The sequence below is a fragment of the Syngnathus typhle genome, linkage group LG6 (genome assembly GCF_033458585.1).
Source record: "Syngnathus typhle isolate RoL2023-S1 ecotype Sweden linkage group LG6, RoL_Styp_1.0, whole genome shotgun sequence".
Classification (NCBI taxonomy): Eukaryota; Metazoa; Chordata; class Actinopteri; order Syngnathiformes; family Syngnathidae; genus Syngnathus; species Syngnathus typhle.
The window spans coordinates 13,893,448-13,915,599 of NC_083743.1; the positions used below are offsets into that span (position 1 = coordinate 13,893,448).

The 22,152-nt window shown below is 40.0% G+C and overlaps 2 protein-coding genes across 3 annotated transcripts in view; both read right to left on the minus strand.

Moving 5' to 3' along the window:
* Positions 1-7,493: 7,493 nt before the first annotated feature.
* Positions 7,494-11,192, minus strand: aasdhppt (aminoadipate-semialdehyde dehydrogenase-phosphopantetheinyl transferase). The gene is made up of 6 exons (XM_061281841.1): positions 10,777-11,192; positions 10,477-10,702; positions 10,059-10,180; positions 9,331-9,492; positions 8,330-8,383; positions 7,494-8,221 (listed from the first exon to the last, which is right to left on the minus strand). The coding sequence occupies exons 1-6, from the start codon at positions 10,939-10,941 to the stop codon at positions 8,057-8,059; spliced, it is 894 nt and encodes a 297-aa protein (XP_061137825.1). The 5' UTR covers positions 10,942-11,192; the 3' UTR covers positions 7,494-8,056.
* A 3,782-nt stretch (positions 11,193-14,974) lies between these two features.
* Positions 14,975-22,152, minus strand: part of gria4a (glutamate receptor, ionotropic, AMPA 4a) — a 73,001-nt gene continuing 65,823 nt past the window's right edge. Inside the window, exons 16-18 of one of the 2 annotated variants that reach the window (XM_061281436.1) lie at positions 21,730-21,844; positions 18,523-18,660; positions 14,975-15,324 (exon numbers count right to left, since the gene is read on the minus strand). In XM_061281436.1, coding sequence (XP_061137420.1) covers positions 15,160-15,324; positions 18,523-18,660; positions 21,730-21,844 — 418 coding nt within the window. In that variant the 3' untranslated portion in view covers positions 14,975-15,159. Of the gene's footprint in view, positions 15,325-18,522; positions 18,661-19,836; positions 19,952-21,729; positions 21,845-22,152 lie in introns of both variants that reach the window. The other variant, XM_061281434.1, reaches the window with a different exon arrangement.

Genomic DNA, 22,152 nt, shown 5'->3' on the forward strand with positions numbered 1-22,152 from the left:
TTTGCAGAAATTGTTTTTATTTACCTGATTAGGATTCTACTCTTTGCTATTCATTTTCCTGCTACATACTTGAAATCTCAGGCCTTCCAAATGAGTCAGTGTAGCTCACTAACAGATACTTAATTGAAATAATTTTAGATGCTCAATCTTTTGTTAAGTGTATTTTTGATGACATTATTATTGGTTGTTTAACATGGATATGTAACACTGGTGAACTCAATGCATATTTGGATTTTCTTTTTGAATAGTCGGCCTTTTACTCCAGCTACTCGCATCATAGTCAAATTGAGGATTGGAAATTTTGCCTAATGTGTGGTTAAAGAGTAAATGATTCACACTTGACATCCATTCTAAATCTTCTCTAAAAAATAGACAGCTACTCATGTCTTTCGATATTCTACATCGAGAATATTGGTCCGCTTTGCTTTGTCTTACTCATCTTGGGCTGTTTCTTTAAATTGCAGTACGCATATTGTGCCGCAGATGCAGACAGGCAATAAACATCAACAACTCGACTGGAGACGTTGGGTCAAGTCAAGAAGGTATGGTAGCCAACTGTAACCAAAAATCTTTTCAACAGTTGAAACAAAATCACAATTGAATTGGTTGCAAAATTCATGATAAAAAATTTTTTTCTTGAGTTTTAAAATGACTTTTATTATTTTTCATAGATTCATAATAAAATCGTATTCACCTAGGCCAACATCATGTACATGGACTATTTTTGTTTGTTGTGTTTTAGATCCCAATCCCATTTCACTACAGTACTAAAACGATCTCATCTCAGATTTTAAAATGTTGCTTTGCAAGGCCCCAACGATATCCAGGGAAACATTGCAGTTTGGTTGATGGATCTCTGGATGTCTTACTTTATAGTAGTATTACTATGATTTAGTTTTGTACCAAGGCTGAACATGAACCACGTGTGTACCAGAAAACAGTTCCATAAAAGCTGTATGACTGACATTAAGGGCACATTTTCTTGTCTTAACATATGTAAATAAAACACCAAGTGTGTTTAACAAGAAGCAAAATGACTCCGGCTGTTATTATGTTGAACTCAACCTACAACAGGTGCCACAATCCTCTCATCTCAATAGATCATCTGAAGGATGTTCTGTACGTTTACGGGTGACCCATACAGACATCCACTGAAAAATAGTTGGAACAATGAATGTGTTATGTAACATGCAAATGTAGACGTGAAAAGACAAATGTGGTTCCAAGTGTGCATGAGTACGAACCTCTTTATGAGTTCAGTGTAGCTTCGTTGTTCATGCAAGATAACATTCAATATTGCTCTACTTTTGTTTTATTACTCTCAAACAGCATTTGGCTTTTACAGCACAGGCTTGGAGTAGACAAAACCTCTCCCAGAAGAACACAAAAATGCTGCTTGGTTTTTCCCCTTGCATGAATAATATAACTTGTACATATAAAACCTTAAATTTTTGCAATCATCTTGACTGAACAGATAGAAATTTAATGTTTGAAGCCAGTGGTGCCTCAAAATCACCTTGAGCATGCTTCGTTCGACCCATGACGCAAATAAGAACAAGGAAAATGAATTGGCTGGGTGGACAGATTGACTTTTTCTAGTTGATGAAGTTAAAATGAAGTTTAACATTGTCTTTTTAAAATGGAGTGAACAAATAAAACTCCACCCAGACTAGGCCCGAGTCAGCATTTGAACCCAAAGCCTCCTTGCTGTACGGCAACAGCAACACATTTCAAAACAGAAGCAAAATATAATCCTTGTGTGTCATCGCTGTTCATCCCTCAACTTTGCACAGTTGTTTCGTGCATCCCTTTATTTATGCCCCCTCAACGCTTTTATGCAAATACGTCCCCATTACACTAATTGGCAATGTGAGGTTTGAATATTTTACATGAATGGTCTCAACTTCACAGGCCACTGACTATGGGTTGTGGCATAACATTGCACGCTCTAATGTGCTAATGGTAATTACACACACAATAACACACGCACGCACACACACACACACAAACAAAGGTGGCAATAAACGGGCAAACAAAGGTCATGCAATTTACACACGGTGCCTGTCATATTAGCCAAATGAAGCAGGGCTGAATAATGGTACCACTGACAGGAGAAACATCTTGACTGTCTGCCGAGAGGAGTGCGTATGTGTGTGTGTAGTGTGTGTGTGTGTGCTGGACTCCTCTGCATGGCCATGAATTATGCAGTCTTTACTTGTGGCCGCATGCGGAGAGGAGACGCTTTGTGATCGCTGGGTGTGACGTGTGTTCGTTCACCAAAGAACGCCAGGCTGTGAGAATTTCTCTTGTTGACTACAAAAACAAGTCATTGTTATTTGTTGTTGAGAAACATTGTTTTAAGATTAATGTCCTTATAAAACTCATATTTTGCCACAGATAAAATGTTCATCCTTTCACAGATTCCACTAATCTGGGAAGACTTACTGTGGGAAATTTGAATGATCAAAGGTTACTATTGTTGGACTTGAGAAAGATCCTGGCCCACAATTTCGGTTCAAGTTCACCCGCCTGTCCAAAATATCTTTGGAAGAGGAAAAATCAAGAGGAGTTGGATGTTGTTCAATCCATGAGTGATGACCATATTTGGTCACATAAACATTCTTAAATTGTACCATGTGACTTAGGCTCCAGCTCACCGTGAACCTAACAAAGTCAAGAAATTAAAAAAATGTCAGATAAGTTTAGAAAGCCTTTGGAACCACAATTGTAGAGGAAGTCAATGTGTCTACTTTCTCCTGGGAGGCTTAATCGTGATTATGTTGCCTTATGTAACACATTGCGATAATCTTTTTTTTTGTGGGTGCCTGCTCCTTGCGATATGTTTGTCAGCCTTGAATGAATGAATGAATGATAGACCATCTCTCTTATACTTGACAGCGTTGCAGTGATGTAGCTACCATATATCTTAAGCTAGCAGGTTGTGTCAGCACACGCATGTACACAGCCACATGTCTCATTCATCGGTCTTCAATAAATCAGTCTCTCACGGTCGCCCTCTAATACATCACTGCCATCACTCAGCACACTCCATTTCACTTGTCCCCTCCAAGCCTCAGCAGGTACGTTGATCACTTTTTTCTCAGCCTTTTTTTTTTGGTTGTTGATTGGTTTGCTGTTGACTTAATTTCTCCATAGGCGCACGTGGATGGTTGAGTCCCACGTTGCCCCGTAGTGTGCAAGTGCGGACGACGAGTTGGTATCAGAAGAGCGATAATCCACATGTCCTCCCTGGCACTGATATTTTCCATCATGGTTGCCTGGGTGGAAAAGAGATGAGCAGGATTGGGGATTAGAGTTGATCCATGCAAATTAAACGATTGTGGAGGAGACCTTGCAGGGCTGGGTGAGTAGGATGCCCTTTACGGGATTTTTGACATTGCTCTTTGAAAACATCTTCCTTTATCTTTTTTTGTCTGAATGTAAAGTTGGCTTTCAATCGTCTTAATAACAGTTAAAATGATGCTTTGTTTGTTGTCTTTTTTTCTTCAAGGTCTCCCATGGCAAAATCCTGAGTAGTCTTCGACAAAGGCGTATTTGTCCAGTCTATGCTTGAGATCTCGTGACTTGTCTCTCATTTGGATGTAAACGTTAACAGCAGCAAACGTGGCTCCTTCAAGGCATCTACAAGAATCTGAAAAGGAAACTCCGCATGTGCATGTGCCTTTGCGCTTCCTGGAACATCCTTTAACTTCGTTACAACGCTCCCATTAGTTACTCATTTTGCCTTCTATTGCTCTAGAATCTAATCAGTTTAGATTAATTATCAGATTAATCTATTATTAGCGCAAACAGTGTGCATGTGATGTGTTTGTACTTGCCCTTTAGTATTTTCTTGTCTGAGCACAGGGTGTGAATGACATGTATTGTTCGGCAGTCATTTCCCAACATCATAAAAAAGCTAGCAAAACTCTCAGGGCGATTTCACAGAAATCGCCATCCAAGGGTGTCAAGGAACAAGTAGCTCTCTCCAGCAGAGTAACTTAAGTCCAGCATTTCAGAACTAAATAATAGACCAAGATTTGGTCTTGAATTATGAAGTGCAATGATTAAAGTGGGGAAATGAGAGCAGTGAAACTGTCAAGAGCGTACACCAGCTTTTGACCAAAGTCAGAAGGGATAGACTGCAGCTCACGCGCCGTGACCCCCGATGAGGGAAGATAAGCGTTAGGGAAAATGGATGGATTGGAATGTTTTACCCTTCTATCTATTCTGGTTCCCTCCTCTTTATCGCTCCCTTTGCACAAACTCATCTTTGTACACAGCGGCAAACACACACACACATACACACACACTTTCATGCTGCACAAGATTGTAAACTTGAAATTTAAATTTGCTCGAGCAGTAAACATTCCCCTGGCCTGTTTGACTTCTGACTTTTGTGAACTTGCTCTATTGGTCTTCCTCTTTCAGCTGCAAAAACAAGCTAATAGCACTTTGCTTATGTGTGTTTGTGCGCGTGTGTCTATTTGTGCAATTGTGCATGTATCTATGTGTATCTAACCACCCGCCTCAGAAGAAAGGGATGGGAACGTATTGATGTTTTGATAATTTTTCAACCTTTAGCGGCAAGTCAAGCAAGGAATGTGTTTTGTGTGTTTGCACGCTACAGAAGGTTTCTCTGCAGAACTTTTGCCTACATGGAGACAATTTTGTCCATGTTTTGATAACCGCTGGTCTGACACGTAGATGGAAACATGTTATTGAAGCAGTGAGAAAATTTGCTTCCAATTACAAAACTTTCCATTGACAACATCAAACGCAAATATTTCCCATGATGGTAAGTCCCATTCCTTGTGTAGAACGTTCTCACTGTAGCCAAACTTTGAGTTAAATGTTTCGAACACTTTGATGACATTCAGAGACAAAACTGTTATCATTTGTCCATTAATATTACACTGAGTTAAATTTCTCATTCTTAAATACCGTTTTTTTCCATGTATAATGCTCAAAATTTAACTAATTTATTGTCCTAAAATCTGGGGTGCGCATTATACATGGGTCCAAAAAAAAAGAAAAAAAAGTTTTTATTTTTTTTGTTTTATTTTTTATCCGGAGATGATATGGAGGCCGCCATTACAGATGCGCTTTCTTCTCTGGTGTTCACTTCAAACACGCTCCATACAAACACAATGCTCTCGTATCAGACGCTTGCTCGATCACCTACTCGTTTGCTGTCACAATGTACCCTACACAAATCCGAAACATTTCTTTGCTATCGAGTTTGCTAGCGCATGCACAGTGATACTGACCGGCAGAATAACATCCAGTTGTTCCCAAAGATGATCTTTTTTCTGAAATAATTTTACATTTACGGACTTAAGTAGGAGTCAAAATTTGGGTGCGTATTATACATGGGTACAGGCTTTTTTCCAGCATCAACATGCCATTTTTAGGGTGCGTATTATACATGGGGGCGCATTATACATGGAAAAAAACGGTATTTCCCTTTTTGTTACATCACTTACCCCCGCCCGCCAAAGGCAAAAGGGTCTATCTTTCATATCCCCACCAAAATGAAGTTAGAAGATCTCATCTTTCCTAAGTGAATGCTTCACTCACTGTGGTGTTGCATTAGCTCCCACAGGACATTCATTTGGTCCAAACAAATCAATGTGCGTGTATGTGCTGCATGTGCGCAGTGATGGATAGCCTTTTAATAATGAATCAGTGTGTATCGGTGTTCGTGCGAGAGGGGCAGGTGTTTGTGTGTCTCCTACACAAAATAAAAATTGAATTAAAACTGCACAAGATAGAGTATGACAGTTTTCTTTTGTTATTTTTAATTAGGTGCAGTGTTTGACTTTAGTAGAATGTAAAATATTTGTCACCTTCAAGCCTTTGGTTAATTAACTGGGACAATCCCAAGGCTTCTTTTAATTCAACATGGAAAAATAGGGTACAAATCCATCTCATTGTCATCATCATCATTGTGCGCTTGTGTGTTTTAGCTGTGACCATTGACAATGTGTTTCTTCACTAATCAACCATTTGAATGTGCAGCAGTGACTTTGATTAAGAGGACTGACGCAGGTTCAGACGAGCGGTGAAAGGAGAAGCCACCATCCTTTTCACGTTCCTACCCTCTTGCTTGCTCTCTTGTTGCGATCAATTTCAATGTTCCATTTAATTAACCTATTTGTGTATATACTTCTGCGTGTGGGTTGTATTTTGTTTTATTTATCGTACTCATATTTCCTCCTTTATTGTGTCTAATCCTCAACGTATTTGGTTTCTCTGTGACTCTCCGTTTTTGCCCTTTCCCACATTATTTCTTCATCCTGTCTTTCTGATCATTCTGCCTCTGCCGGCAGCACTGGATTACCTCGGTGCACATGCGCACACAAATGCGTGCACACATGGTCTCTGTCACACACTCCTATTTTTTTTTCTTTTGCATTAGTGCAGCTGGCTGGATGTAGATGCCCCAGTTTCACATGAAAAAAAAAAGGGCCAAAGTTTGTATCATGCAGTGTGTTTTTGTCTTATCAGGGTTTGTGTTACACATGGATTGGAAAAGCAAAGGTTGTTTCTTGTTTTTTCTCTTCTTTTTCTCTTTTTTCTTTCATGAAAAAACAAGCCTCAGTTTCAAAATAGACCTCATCCTTGCATGTCACCCTGCTCCGTAAAATAAAAATAAGTGCAAAATTTAAAACAAAATCAAATATTTTGTTTTGTTATTATATCAATATTTGAAGGTATAATGACAAAAATGACAGTTATGCAAAGACCCCACGCAGGCCTAGCGTGGAATATTTACCCCTCATTGATTAACTCCTGCCATCACATCTAATAAAAAAAAAAAATATTCCTCTAGTCTGATAAGCCTTGTAAACCCGAGGCTACTAAATATGCTTTCTCTCAAGTGTGACTTCAACCTGAACCCACTGCAAGATTTAAAATGGCCAAGAGGCAAACTAATTCAGGCCAGCTGGAGGCTATGACTTCAATTGTGTGTGTGTGTTTTCGAGCTCTGTTCCTTTCACGGTAGTAAAGAGGACTGCATTTGCATACTTAGCTACTCATGTATAAATAGAAACAATCATCTCTGTCTGCAGACTTAAATGATTTCTGAGCCATGACTGTAATCCCCATTTGAATACAGCCTCTGACCTAAAAGATTGTCTGAACATGGAGGAAAAAAAGTAGACTAAAGATTTGCAACTCTTAATCAAGCATCATTTATCACATTTCAAGCTTTGAGAACATCTCAGGAACTGCTTAGCATTTCCTTGTTTGCTCTTCAGTAACTTCTTATCTACTTCATAGCCCTGGACAGAGTAATTCATCAGGTCACTTAATAAGTCACCACTTCAAGTTGTGCGCATGCTTTTTTTTTTTACGCACACTATAATGTACCACGTTTTTGCAATGCTGTTTCAAAAGGCTCCAAGAAACTTGTTTTAGGGTCGTAAGTGTGAGGTGGGTGCAGTACAAATGATTGTCCGGTTTATTGACATTATCAAAACAATGTATATTGACTAAGTTCTCTTTATTCATTCATGCTTGCTTTTCTTTTATAAGGGAAGATATAATATAAGATATAATAACCATCACAGAAGTTACGGGTGCGAGTTATAATCATAATAATATTGTTGCTGAGCTAACCACATCTGTCCCTTGAATGGGCAAAAAGTAGCATGATCCTCCATTGCTTCTTCAAGGACACTTCACACTTCATAGAGATGAAATCATCTGAAAGTAGATTCTTGAACATGGCAGTGCGTACTGTGTAGTCCATACTACCATGAATAATTAAAAATGTTCTGAAGGCGTCCAAGCAGGCACAAGTTTGGTGCCCTTAATGAAGTGTCTGGGGTGTGCTTAATTAAAAAAATGTCCATGTTGTGAATATTTTTTGAAGAGCATAATAGCATTACGTAAATCACATTTCACTTATATACGAGCATAAATTATGGTATAAAGCAAAATCTTGAGCCAACTGAACACTCAAATACCATTTTGTCTCTATTGGTGAAGAGTCCTGGAACACTGTAAATGTTCAAATGTGACCACTTCATGCTCTGAATGTCTGAGATCACGTCTGACATAAAGGTCTGTGTCTTAAAGGTGCTTCGGCCTTCATTCTGAAGCTTTCCCAGTAGGCGGGGTCTTCGTCTGTCAGAGGCGATGCCGATGCGATGAGGTCAGTGAACGTCAACAGTGTGAAAGCAGTGGGCGGAGGAAGAGATGAGGTCCAATTCTGAAAATCAGGTGAGCCCAATTGAATGAGCAGAGGTTACAATTTGGCAACTGCTGGCTCCTCACGGAATAATTTCTAAACAAGACAGAGGCAATGCGGAATACTTACTGCATTGTGTCCCAATGCTACAGCAACATGATGATCGCCATCAAGTAAACTCTCCTGCACGCACACAAACACCATAAAAATTGCATGTGACGTGGAGATAATGTATTCATAATATTGTTGATCTATCTGGCTGCCTAAACAAAAAATCTAACGGCGACCTAAATGCTGCATGTCACATTTAACCGTAATGACCTTGACAGTCTGAAATAAATGTTCACACTCCCATTCTAAAACTCCTTGCTGGTCAAGCCATGATCATTTTTGCAATGGAAGTAATACAGTAATAAAAACAAAATGAAAAAAAAAATGTTTTGCCAAATGGTTGAAAAAAAGGCACACACCGCGAGTGAGCCGTTATATCTCCTTGCGAGAAAACCTTGACACTAGAACTGCATTAGGCCTCGGGTACCTCTCGAGGGAAAAGACGTGAAGAAAGAGACAAGCCGCTCTTTTTAGACTGCTCGTAACCTTTTAGCGGTCACATGCTAATTCTTCTGCCTGTGTGCGTGTAGGCAAAGGGTGAGAGGAGGGCTAAAGATAACATCAGAGAATGCAATATTGGAAGACATCAAAGGGAGGTGAGGGCAGATGTTGAGAGAAGAACGCAAGTATGAGGACATGGAATACAAAACAAGATGAGCAAAGAACAATCGAAAGGGACGTTTTTCTCCGCTTTGATCGAGCACCTCTCATCCCCCCCGGATTTTGCTGTCAATTTCAGCGGAGTGAGACCACCTGAGTGGACGCTTCCATTAGGAAACCCACTGAGGTGCAGGTGGGATGTTTGCACTTTGCGCTCCTTCATCCCAAACGTTGCACTACATGTAATTGAGTCCACCATGTACCTTGACTCTAATCTGAAATAGAATGAAATTAAATCCAGCTCACCTGAAGGGATTTTTAATTGTAGTCTTATATATCAAGAATTCAAGACTTTCATATCTACGTCAGTCTTTGTCCAGTTTTTACGTGATAGAAGCTCCTCCTACACACATACTCACTTCAAACAACCAGTTCTCCTCATCCTCTTCATCCAGGTGCATTCTGGTTTGACAGAGCACATGGGCCTGTGTGAGAGGTTCAGGGGACAGATGAAACTCCAACCTTTGCAGATTGAAGCCCAGTCCTGTGCCGATGGCCTTGATGAAACTCTCCTTCAGGGCCTTGAGCGGAAACGACAATCCCAGTCAGATTATTGCTCAATGTGTACATTCCATCACTATGGCATTTCTTCTTGCCATGCTTGCATGTGGGTGCTCCAACAAACACAAATAAATTCAGCAGTGTAAACTGAAATAGAATAAACCGATGACAATAATTTATGGTATAATATGCAGATGTATACAATAGATAACAAAACAGCGTATGTCCAAAAGATTGACTGTTTCTGTAAATATGGCTCTGTGTGTATGACACCCTGTTCAATAGCCAATGAGCCACAACAGAATTACAGGGCTAGTTGCTATGGCAACCACTGAGCTCTGACATTAGTCAAAGGTGTGATGATGACATCAGAGCTTGACGTCACTGTGCCACCCTTTCAATCTCACAGCTTTGCTTACCATTGCTGTTCCGTGTGTGTGTGTGTGTGTGCGTGAGAGAATAAGGGAGCGGGAGGCAAAAGTAGCAGCGCTATGCTTTGCTCTCACAAACACACACACAGAACACCCCCTGCAGGAGGTAGCAGCGATGCAATGTGACAACAAGGTTGTACGGTTGTCATGGTTACCCAGTGGCGGTAGAACATTGCGAGCTGATGCTGCTCGGAGCCGGCTGACCGGATGACGCGCCACTCGTACGGCGTGAATTGACGAGTCATGATGCGGAAGAACTCGGGCACAGTTCTGCTACCTGAAGAGAAGAGGGAAAGAAGGATGGAACCAAAACGACAGGGAGGGGAGGACAAAAATGGAGTGAGATGTGTGTTGTATCAAATGAGATGAGGTAGACAAACATCATGACTGCACTCTAGCTCTACCACTCACATGCAAAGATTTGCCCTGTTTTTTTCCCCTCCTCGATGGCACAACAGCGTCACCCAGAGGCACAAGCTACTACACACACTATAATAATTTTCATCCATTGCAGAGTTCTGGAAAGCTTTTAGAGCAGACGTCCAATTATGTCAAATTTGACTGTTGGCTTACCAGGCATGGATGTCTTCATGATGTCAATCCCAACTTCCATCCCCTTCTCAGCAGCAAGCACCGCATAGTCGCCCTGGTGGGAGATGTTAAAGTTCCAGGTCTGAGGTCGATCTTGAAGCGGTGCAACCAGATAAGGCTTCCCCCTCGGTGATCGTTTCAAGCAGATATGTGTCCAGGGAACGTGTATCCTCTCACACACGAACCTCCTCAGCAGCAACCTGCCAGCCTGGCAAAAGAACGTGTTGATTTGACAAGTGACCCTCAGTGCAAATAGTGCAAAGCCAATACGTTTACGCTCACCATGGCTGATTTGGCATCTTTAGCAAATACAAACTTTCCTATTCGGTCTTTCTCTTCCGGTTGAATACAGCGTGCAGCAAAGAGCCAGTCAGCCCTGCCAGGAGTCCACGACGCGCAGCGAAAAGCCCAGCGAACAGAACCCATCTGCTCGCCAGCCTCTGACATTTGGGCTCCTTAACTAGAAGTTGTGGCTGTCAGAAGTTGTCGGCTTGCTCACATTAGCTTGCACGCTGTTGCATGTGCATTCTGTGAGTAATAATTAATATATTGCCGACATTCTACAGCGAAGGAAAACTCGCGTTTCAATAGCATCTATATGATCGAAACTGTTGTATCGTGAAAAAATGTGGTAGGCACTTTGTTTACATTTTACTTTGACCACACATGCCCCGGAAGAGAGCTGATGATGTCACAAGAAGCGTTGAGCAGATTGACCAATAATAGGAACGACCGTAAATGCGCACCTCAATGATGCATTCACTTGCTAGTATAAAATGTAGTAAATGATAAACTCAGTTTAAAAAATGCCATATTTACAGCATTGTAGTGATTGAAAGGGTCATTTCTAATTGTTTCCTTAAGAAAGAAAACATCACGCTGTTTTGGTATGCTAAACCTTTAAAAACGCTCCCTGAAAGAGTCATTTCAGCTGTTAAAGCGGAAACGATTTAACATAATCCCTCTTTATCAAAGCCGGGGTTTTAAAGGGTATTTGGTTACTCCATTGAATAAGATCGATCTGCACGCAATCTTTTAAGGCTTCGAGATTTTTTTACAAGATAACATTCTGTGGATGTTGCCTTTAAAGTAATCGTCAAAGTCATCAGATTTAAGTGCCAATTTTGAGGTCACGAAGCATTAGATTCAAGATTTTATCAGCAAATGATGCATGTCTAGATGAGGGGAAAAAAGGGAAATGTGTTTCCATTATAAATTAATTTAGCTACTTGGTATCAACCGCCAGATGGCGCTAGCTAATTAAAACTCGTCTATTCTGAAGCTAGATCGACTGAAACATGTACAATAATAGGTCCAGCATTTTTTAAAAAATTGCTTTCCTGCCCATTTGACTTTTTTGTGGTGCTCCAAAAAGTTGTGTACAAGAAATCTGGTACATTGGAAGCTGCTTTGTTTCAAGTGTCAATCTACTGAATTTAGTAACATCCCTTCTGTGTTGTGTGAATGTGTCCTGCAGGCTGACTGTAGTGCAGCAGAAAAAACACACACACAGAATGTTCAGATTCAACGTTGACTAGAAAAAATAATAATAACGACACAACTAACTGCCATGCTGACATGTCAGCCCAGCAAATACCTTTTTCGTGGTTGAAGCATGAAATTAATTATTTTATTGATCTAGTATCAGTATATAGAATAAATATTGTGAAATTCTCTTTCTCATATACATTCAGTACAATTCCAGGCTGAAAATGTCTGCAGCCCCTTTAATTATGAGTCAACCCTAAAGTTCTTTTTTAAAATCATTTTCATCTGTGCCTCACTAAATTCTGCTCGCACATATTTGATGCAGGATTGCTACTCTGTGACATCCAATTTAACTATATGAAAGCCAGTTTTTAAATGAATAGAAAAATCAATATGGGATAAACCTTTATTTCCTCTTTGAGGCAACAAAACCCAAATCTTCATTACAAAATAAACTTGAACCATTTATATTTTTCAGATTTGTCACACTATTATTTCAGTGAGCATGAATGTGCCATGCCAATCTATGAAATCAACTTTAATACATGTTTACATCACATCAGCAGGTAAACATCAGCCAATGCCTTTAGGGTAAATTTGGATCAATACATCCACAGCCAATAAATCCTTCAGTGTGAGCTTGCCTAGGCTTCGCATTTGCAGATGACCTCGCTCCGAGGCAACATTTGATGAACACAAACGCCACAAGCCCCAAACACTGCACGCTTGTCACCATTATTCATTCTTTCAGTGCTCTCATTGGTTCCACTGTTGAAGCATGGAGCTTAGTGGACCTGGGACCAACCTCTCTTTTAGAAGTAAAAACATACGGAAACAATGCAGAGCCACAAGAAACTAACAGATAAAATCCTCAGAACCCATTTCGCTGTGCTCAGGCGATCGACTTTGTGTGTTTTTGTATCTGTATGTTTGTGTGCATCTCTGTGTGTAGGTGGAGATGCCAGATGGGCTTTCAGTGTTCGGTGAGACGCACAAAGACTGTGGCATATTAATATTGTCCAGTTATCAAAAAAAGCCATGTAACAGAGTGTATACCATGGCCTCTGACAATCAGATCCATATTTTCAATAATTCTCTATAGACATATTTTATATATAGATAGTCTTTTGTTTTTGTATAACTATATATTTACATATATAATATGTAGATTTATCAAAACAATTTGATTCTAATTACAAGTAGTGGCGATTTTAGTTTGTACTCATTATTGCAATGAATTATCTAACATGTTTAAAAAACAGACAGTGTGAGTTTTGCTACACATTATTTACAAGAATTTTAAAAAGCAAGCTTTTCGATATGATGCTTTCATAACGCCTTATACTGCCTTTTTATTACCCGAGAGAAAAAGATTCAGACTATATGGTTCAGATTAATCAAAGCTTTCACATTATGAATGGATGATTTGCAGCTAATAGGCGACTACATTGGGACACTCAGTTGTTTGCAAATGTGCAAAGAGGATTTCTTTTTTTATTTAACTGGCTTGACTTTCTGTGGTATTCTTGATACATATGCACTCCATAGGGAGTCCATTCACAACCATACCACTGATTTACCACAGTTTTCATTGTCTCCCTTGCACTTGGTTTTCCGGCTCTTTGTGTCACAATTCACTGCATTCTGCATTTCAAGGCCCCGGAAGTCTAAATGTGCCATAATCTTCAATGCAGACCAACTATAGGCTTTCTCTATGACCATACATAACTGAGGATTTTTAGCATCCTGAAACTCGGGTGGAAAAGGTGGCACAAAGTACAGAGGAAGGGGGAAAGAATGATTTTAATGTAACACAAGGTACTGGTATGTGAAATGTTTTGTTGAATTACTCGACAGTAGCAATGATATCGTGTAGCTGAAGAGTGTAGCCACTGAACCTGACATACGTACATGATTCCACTGGCTGCTAAGCTTCTTTCTAGAAGATTGTCGACCTTTGGTCGTCACAGTCTACTGTCTCTAAGCCACTTGCGACTGAGTGTTCACAACAGAATATGGTCATAAATTGACAACTATATTCAAAATTTGTGGATCAAATTTTGGAATTGCTTTGGTCATTTGCAAACGTCCATAAGGTCCCACTCTTGAGTCTTGTGAGCTCATTTGCCATTTTTAGTTTTTCTTTCCACATCTGTACATACAACTGAACCCTCAATAATGGTTAGCTTTTTTTTCTTCATATTTCTAGGTTGTTAAGCTATTGGTGAAAGACTATTGATGTGTTACAAACCCGTATTTACAAACGCTAATTCCAATGATGTTGGGACATTGCGTAGAATATAATGACAGGACAATCTTCAACGTATATTTAAATATATGAAGACAAGATTTCCAATTTTCAAATGTTTATCAACATTAGTGTCCCCCCCCAAGTATTCTCCCAAATAAAGAAACAAAAAACAACATTTAGTTTGAACATAAAACAGCTCCTACATGTGGTATATTCATTTCATTTGAATCTACTAGTTTAAAAAAGGATGTAGAAATCAGTGTATTGTTTACATTTTACACATTGTCCCAAGTTTATTGGAATTGGGGTTTGTATTCTAGGGGCCATCTTATGGCACGCAAACAGCAAAATGGATTTTGTCTGTTCCATAGTGGCTGTCTGCCTTGCTGCATGAAACAAGAATTCATTCTGCATGAAAAATAACAAAGCTTTGTCTTTCATATTTGAATTTCCATGGCAAAGTCTGCATTGTCCTCAAAATTCAGGCTTACAGTTTCGTGGTCTTCTAAGATGATGCACCTGGTACTTTGCAGGCGAGATGACAACAGCCGTGACAATATGATCAACATCAACGTTTGTCTTTGTAAGGCGTTGTTGAGGGGTGCCGCTTATTGGCCGAGACTGTCCAATGAAGAAGAGAGTTTTTTCTTCATCATGATGGTAGTTACATCTCAGCGTTTTAAGTATCACTCTTTTGAACGAATCCTCCAAAACTAATTAAAAAAAAATGCTGCAGCCAACTACAGCAATGTTCACAACATTGTTTCCCATTTATTCCACTTTCTTCAGTCAAATAAGTCAGAGGCAGCGGAAAAGATGTAAAATTGTATGGCATTTGAGGATAAGGTGATGAATATTGATGTGATCCTTCAATGTGAGTCTGCATGTTGGTGTGTCACTAAGGCACAGCGGATCTTTTTTGGTTTTCAGGGCAGTCCGGTGGAGACCACTGCAAGGCCGGGGTGTCGGAGGGTGGCATGGCCAGTGTGCACTGCTTTAGGGCAGTCTGGCGTTAGAACGCGGCCGTTCTCCCCCACACTTCCTGTGATGGACAGACGGGCCTTATTCCGCATGGCTTCGGAAAAAGACAGCTAAATGGGGAAAAAGGTTTGTCAAATTATGTGTGGAAAAATACCTTCTGTGCATAAAAAACGTTCTATAATTGCACCCATTTCTTTCAAAACACGCAAGCATGCATTTGACGTAATCATGCATGAGTCTTCATACATATTAATTGGAACCCACACAGATATGCTTCCAAGTACAAAGTTGGGAAGGTGCAGTCACATCAAGTTGCCTCGACTCAACTCTATCAGGCCTCACTCCCCTCAAGTGTGTCAGAGTTGGTTTTCTATTTAATAGAAGTAGAGCAGTGCAAAAACTATGCTGCATTGAACAGATCACTCAGAGGAGAAATGCTAACAAAAAGAAAGAAGGAGAATAAGAGTCACTTCTTCATATGTGGCTGTCGGCCCAGTAAGAAGACACATTTTATTTGTGAGGACACTGAGATCACTAAATGGACTTCTACGGACACTGAAATATAATAAAGAAGTCAAACCAAGCTGAATTTGATAATGCGCCCGCCAACACAGTTTTATGTCATCGCTATACTGTAGTTGGCTTGCCAAATACTAAAAATAGTACCCCGTGGTACCTGCATTTCACCGATGTATGGAATTGCCACAGTGGAATTAAAATATTTGACTGGTCAATACGTTTGGATGTGTTTGCAAAGGTGTTTGAATGAACTCGTAGGCTAAATGCTACAAAGTTATTACTATTTTTTTCCCACTGTGTATCCTACTTGGGCATGTGTGAATAATAAAAAGCTTTTATTTAGCAGTTGGCCTACACTATGCTAGAAAAGCCAGGGATGCAAACACTGTATTTTTCATGGTTTTACTATTATTTTCCTATAATACCACAGGGTATGCGCTTATGTAAGTACTAAATAGCCACATTCGATATGTTTGAATGACTTGCAAATATGGTCGAACGTACTAGCGGGTACACTCAAACGGTCAAAAACCTTTGCCCCAGATTGGCAGTTCCTCTCGTCCATAGCCTTTGACAATAGAGAAGTAAAGTATTTAGGGAGTAAAACCTGGTTAGCCCAGTAGAAACATTAAAGATGAAGAAAATTTCCTTCTTGAATTTTATTAATTATTTCCAGTAATCAATCTTGTAGTAAAACACTTTATACATGCTTTAGTCTTGGTATTAGAAATCTAAAATTTTGACTGATTTTCACCAATAATTGATTGGAATTTGTCGTAAAAAAACCAACAATCTAAAATCAACTTTGGAATTCCTGGTGTGAATGCACCCCCCAAAGCATGGATCACACAGAAAGGCAATCACTGCATTAAATGTTGACGTACTTGATCAAGGCAGAAGGTACAAGCAGGCAACAAAGTGACAATGTGAATTGTTGACATCTGCATTTTATAGTGACTATCCTGTTTGGGGTGAGGTGGGGGAAGTTTGATAGGGTGCGGGTTGAAGTGATTCTACAATTGGGCAGGTTGTATTTCAAAAGGGAACATTTTTGGAAGGTGAGGATTTGAGAAAGACAAAGGAAAACAGAAAGGTGGAACTTTATTTGAAGGATTCAGATTTATAGAGAGGGAGTAAGTGCCGAGACCGCTTGGAGTAGGGTGGGCCACTTTACATGGACAGGCTACTCAATGATGTTTATGCACATATCATTTGTATAACTTTAGTAACACAACCCAAAGTTTTCAGTTGAGGTTGTGTGCTTATTAAATGAGTGTGCATGGCCAGATCTTGGAGGGGGGGTATCTAAACAAAACAAAAAAACAAGCAAAACAAAAAACGATTATTTGTACAAAGGCCTAAAATGGTGATTAGGAAAAAAAAAAGTTATCATCTGCTCTGGCACCTTGAAGGTCTCAGCATATTTCAGGGGGAGGGGGGTAATGCCCCTGCGGTCCACCCTCTAGCTCCGCCACTGTCAGCGCATTTTACTTCATTTAATCGGCCCTTTTCAACATCATTAAGTAGCTGTGCTACATAAAGTGTTTGTTGATCAATTTCCCCCCTGCAGCTATGCTGGTCTTCTTTTGAAGTTGTCAGGGCTGGATTAGCACCTCTTTGGTCAACAGGGATGCATAGCTCCACTAAACAAACACCGAGCATGGGTTGTTTTTGCATGTTTGTTTGAATGGAAATCACAACTACTGTATGTCACCGTACTCCTTAGCCGTTGTAATGTACTCCAGTACTCAATAGTTTTTACATACTAGTCTGTTGATACTCGTGGGCTTCCTTAGTGTGATTTCTATCACATTAGTGTTGAAAGTGAGAAAATAACTGATGAAAGCTCGTGTTTACGCAGAATATAATTAGTTTGTAGCTGTGAGTCGGATGAGGATATTTGTGTGAAACAGTCTGTGTAAAACCAACCCTATGTTGTGTAAAGAAACAATACATTGTCTCACGGTTCAGACTCTGAGGTTCTGAAATTTAGCTTTGTGTAGTTTGTGTGGTTTCCTGGTGCTTGTATGGAGATTCTCCAGTTTGCTCCCACATTCCAGAAACATGCATATTAGTTTTGGTCTACAAGTGTGAATGTAAGACCGATGTATTGATAAGTTGGAAGAAATATTATGATACTTTTCCTACTGAGGTGGGAAGAGTCAATTTCAACTTGAATATGATTCCGAGCCCTTTCTAAAACAAAACATGCACTTCCATTGTACCACAATCATCCACATCTAAAGTGTTGTTCTTATATAACAGCATGTGAGGATGGAGCTGTGCATCCCTGCTCCATTGTTTTGTTAATAATTAGCGAAGAGTACAATGCAGTTGTCTAGTTGTGTTATTAGCTATGAGCATCACCGCCACTGTCATGTCATCATCATTTTCATCCTTATATTGCAGCCAAAGACGGTGGAACCAGGATAACAACAAAAGAAATGTACTGTAAAGGTTTTAGGTCTAAAAAATAGCCGAAAGAAGATTTCATTACAAAACAACAACAAAAATAATCGTCATTGGTTCCACAATGCTTGACCGCACGTAGTCATGAGCACATGAAGAACAACACGGTTCCGCATTGACAGGCTCTGGCATGAACATAACAAACTACAGCGCCACCATGACCACCACCACCATAATGACCCCACCTAGACGGCAGCCTCTAAATCCTACCCCTAGATCTTGACCCCCTCGGAGCCGTACACGTTGTACCCCTCCCTATAAGTGGCTAGATTCTGGGTGCTTGGGGAGGGGCTGGGGCAGTGGGGGGGACTAAGGTCCACCTTCATGCGTTTGGCTTCGGCCCGCGACTTGTAGCAGAACTCGACCAATGCCACAAGCATGGCGAGGCCCAGGCCGCCCACGAGGATGTAGAAGACCCCGGCCACGTTAGACAGGCTCAGGGCCTGAGACGACTTGTCCTGTGGAGAGCAGGAGGGGGAGTTGTGTTGGGGAAGGGGGTGAGGTAGAAGCCAATGGGGGATGTTGTCGATGGTTATCAGAGTGACAGAAAATCAAAGAAGATAAAAACAGAGGGCGAGTGAATAGATTCGAGATGGGATGGAAAGAGTAACGTAAAAAAAGAAGAAAAAGTAAGAGGAACGGGGAGAAGAGAGACAAGAGGGTACAGGGGGTTAGACACATCCAGTTGTAATTGCTTCCAAATCAATATACTGTAATCATGTCATGCATCTGGAATGATTCTGCATTCATTGCTTCACGATAAACAATTCTATATCTACAGTTAGTACTTCTACTCCTACTACCAGTTCTCCAGTACAGTCTAGACTCGTAGGCACCAAACATATCATAAACATCTTAAATTAAGAGTCGTTTAAATGGATGAGAGCCGCCAATTATCTTAGCAATGAAGAAATATGACTGCACTTCCAAAAACGTTCAAAACAACTTGCATCCTTTCTGGTTTAGCTCATTGAGATTTAATCCTTGGCATAATATGTTCATGTTTTATCCTTCAATAATTTCTCCCCAATTTTGCAGGGGGAACAAACAGTTGCATTTGGATGTGATATATTTGAGTAATTGTTTAGAGTATGACATTTTTAGTGGTTGTTTATAGTACACCGCCTGTGCGAAAAATTCTCAACAACTGTTTCTTTGGTTGATGGTTTAAGACGACAGTAATTTTGCAGAGGTAATTTGCAAACTTTTGAAATTAAGGTTCTAGGATTACTTGCGTAGATGTACATTTATACGTCTTCAAAATACGCACTGGAACACAATTTTGCGTGTTTAGTCTTAGCTTTCCGATTATGACAATGAGATGAACGTGAGCATAGTGCACCGTCAATATTATATTCCTGAGCCTAGGTGCAATGAAAATGAGATTGCCACAGATTGCTACAGAAACTGAACAGAAAGCGATAATCTGCTTGCAGATAGTTGATGTTTTTTGCTAAATGTGATTTATCACCACATCCATATCCCGATATAAAAACATATATTTCTCTCCTGTTGTAGAGCACAATATAGTATTATTGGGAGGTGTTGCTAGGACAGTAGTTGCAGTAATCTGGAGCATGTTGAGGATGAAAGTTTCAGGCTAGCATTCTGGGCTGTAGCAGCGTGGGACTGACCTTACTTCCAGAGTCCTTGGGTCCACATTCTCCCTTGTCATACCACCATTTGTTTTTCAGTTTGTCTAAGACGCCCGCTTCGCTCAGTTTCAAAACGGCAAGGTTTACCGGGGTTCTTTGCGTGTAAAAATAACATAAATAACATCATAGGACATGTTATTTTATGTTATTAAAATCTTTCACATATATGCATTGCACAGCTCAGTCACAATGTTAGCAAGTACTTCATCAGTTGAGAACAAGTGACCTAGCATGGATCCCACTGAGTACATGTGTGTATGCTCCTTGAGGAGGGGCTGGGGGGGGGGAGTGGAGCTACGCGAGCTACAGACATATGAGTGGGACCCACCTTTGTCACTTCACGTAACACAACCATACTACCCCAGCTTGTTCTTTAGCAAGTTGCACACAAATACTGTCCAGCCAGGAACGTTGTGGTAGCTCTGTGTTGTGGCTGGGAGAGACGGTGAAAGTGGAACGCCTGGCACAGCACGTTTAGCAAGTCTTTTGACTCCTTTGTGGCATTTGACATTACATTTGGATGATTAAAATGCAGGATAGGCATTGCCTTTTGCTTGCGGCAGTGTCAAATCATTGAACACTATTAAAGGTGTGCAATGAAATACTTGGTATCTCAGCATTTCACACCTAGGCAAATTTAAGAGGAAAATTCTACCTTTGTATCATTATATGTTATTCTATAATTATACTTCTTTGGAGGATTAAACTCCCTTAAAAATGTTCGCACCCAAACAAAGCATAGATTTATCTTTGTGAAATCAAAATCGTTATAATAATTTATCATTGTACTTATTAACCATATTACCGATATGTTTTATTATTATTTTGTCAATAGCATCGCTATATAATTTGATCTGATCGGAATCTGTCCGGTAGAAGTGATATTCTGTAGCGGTGAATACATTTCATCATAATTCAAAAGTGGTTTGGGCATATTGTTTTCACAAAATAAATTTAAAAAATTTGAAATACAAAACAAACAAATTGGATGTTTATCGTGTACTTGTACCATACCACTGTTAATTATTCATCCACAATACCGCTTAGTGAAACTGCAGCAAATACCTTACTTATATGGAGGACCAACTGACCAACAAAAAATATGTAATACAAAATGAAAGTAAAACTAAACACAAAAATAAAATGAAATGTCAAAATAAATGCACAAATAAATACAAAAATTACGCAAAAATAAAATTAAATGTCAAAATAAATGCACAAATAAATACAAAAATAAATATCTGAATACATCTAAATATCAATTTTATATACTTTTCATTTCTTTTTTAAATTAGCTTTTTATGTTTGTTTTTATTATGACATTTACTTATTTTTAATTTGACCAGTCCTACATACACTTTAGCCATTCTGATCAACTGAATTTCTTCCACTACGTCTCTCCCCGGAGCACCACTAGGGGGCGAACATTCCTGCCTTTACAGCACTTGGAGCTTGTCCTCTTGGATCTATTCATCACAGAACCTCCACATCACCTTGCTCTTTACTTTCAGAAAGAAGCGTCAGATACTTTGGTGTTGGTACAGTTGTCTGATAACGTTTACTGCAATCCATTAAAGTGTATTTTTAGAGAAATTGTTATCCTTTAAAAGGCTCAAGTGTTGTAGGCTGTGAGAAGACTGAACCTTTTCATGTGGGAAAAGGTGCACACTATTGACAACAGCTGCAACCTTGAGTCTACGTTCAAAGCAGATGGTGTCTCAGGAGGTTTTGGACTTCATTTTTGCTCTTTGCCAACACTCTTCACCAGGGCAGATGCTTGCATTACTACAGGATGGGGGCCATCTCAGGCTCCCCAGCCGCTGATTGACCCCCGTTCCCTCAGGGTGGGTGGGGCAGACAGAGAGGGCTAACCTTGGAATCCCCTCCCCCGCTGCCACATTCTCCTTTGTCATACCACCACTTGTTTTTCAATTTGTCCAACAGGCCCTGCTCGTTGAGCTTTAGCACGGCCAGGTTGACCGCATTTCTTAAAGTAAAAAAAAAAAAGGAGGAGGGGGGAGGACATAAGATAGTTTGGTCAGAGCAAAGGATAGAAGGAAAGACAGACAAGCTGGATGGGCACCAATGCCAGGTGGAAAAAGGTGAGGGACATGGGAGCAAGGGGAGAACAACTAAGAGGCGTTGGAAAGGAGATGCAAAGCACCTCAGAAAAAAACTCTCTTTATCTCTTTTGCTCTCTTCCTATAAATGTATTTTATGCAAATGCCATCTGTGCAAGAGTTGTCACACCGTGCCAGATTGCTGCTGTACAGTGTTAACCAGGGCTGTAGCCTG

Excerpts from the sequence above, each read along its gene's own strand:
- aasdhppt (XM_061281841.1), bottom strand. The coding sequence starts at position 10,941 with ATGTCAGAGGCTGGCGAGCAGATGGGTTCTGTTCGCTGGGCTTTTCGC. Across the intron at positions 10,181-10,476 it reads CATGAAGACATCCATGCCTG|GTAGCAGAACTGTGCCCGAG; the intron begins GTAAGCCAACAG and ends TCTTCTCTTCAG. Across the intron at positions 9,493-10,058 it reads CAATGTTCTACCGCCACTGG|GCCCTGAAGGAGAGTTTCAT; the intron begins GTAACCATGACA and ends TTTCCGCTCAAG.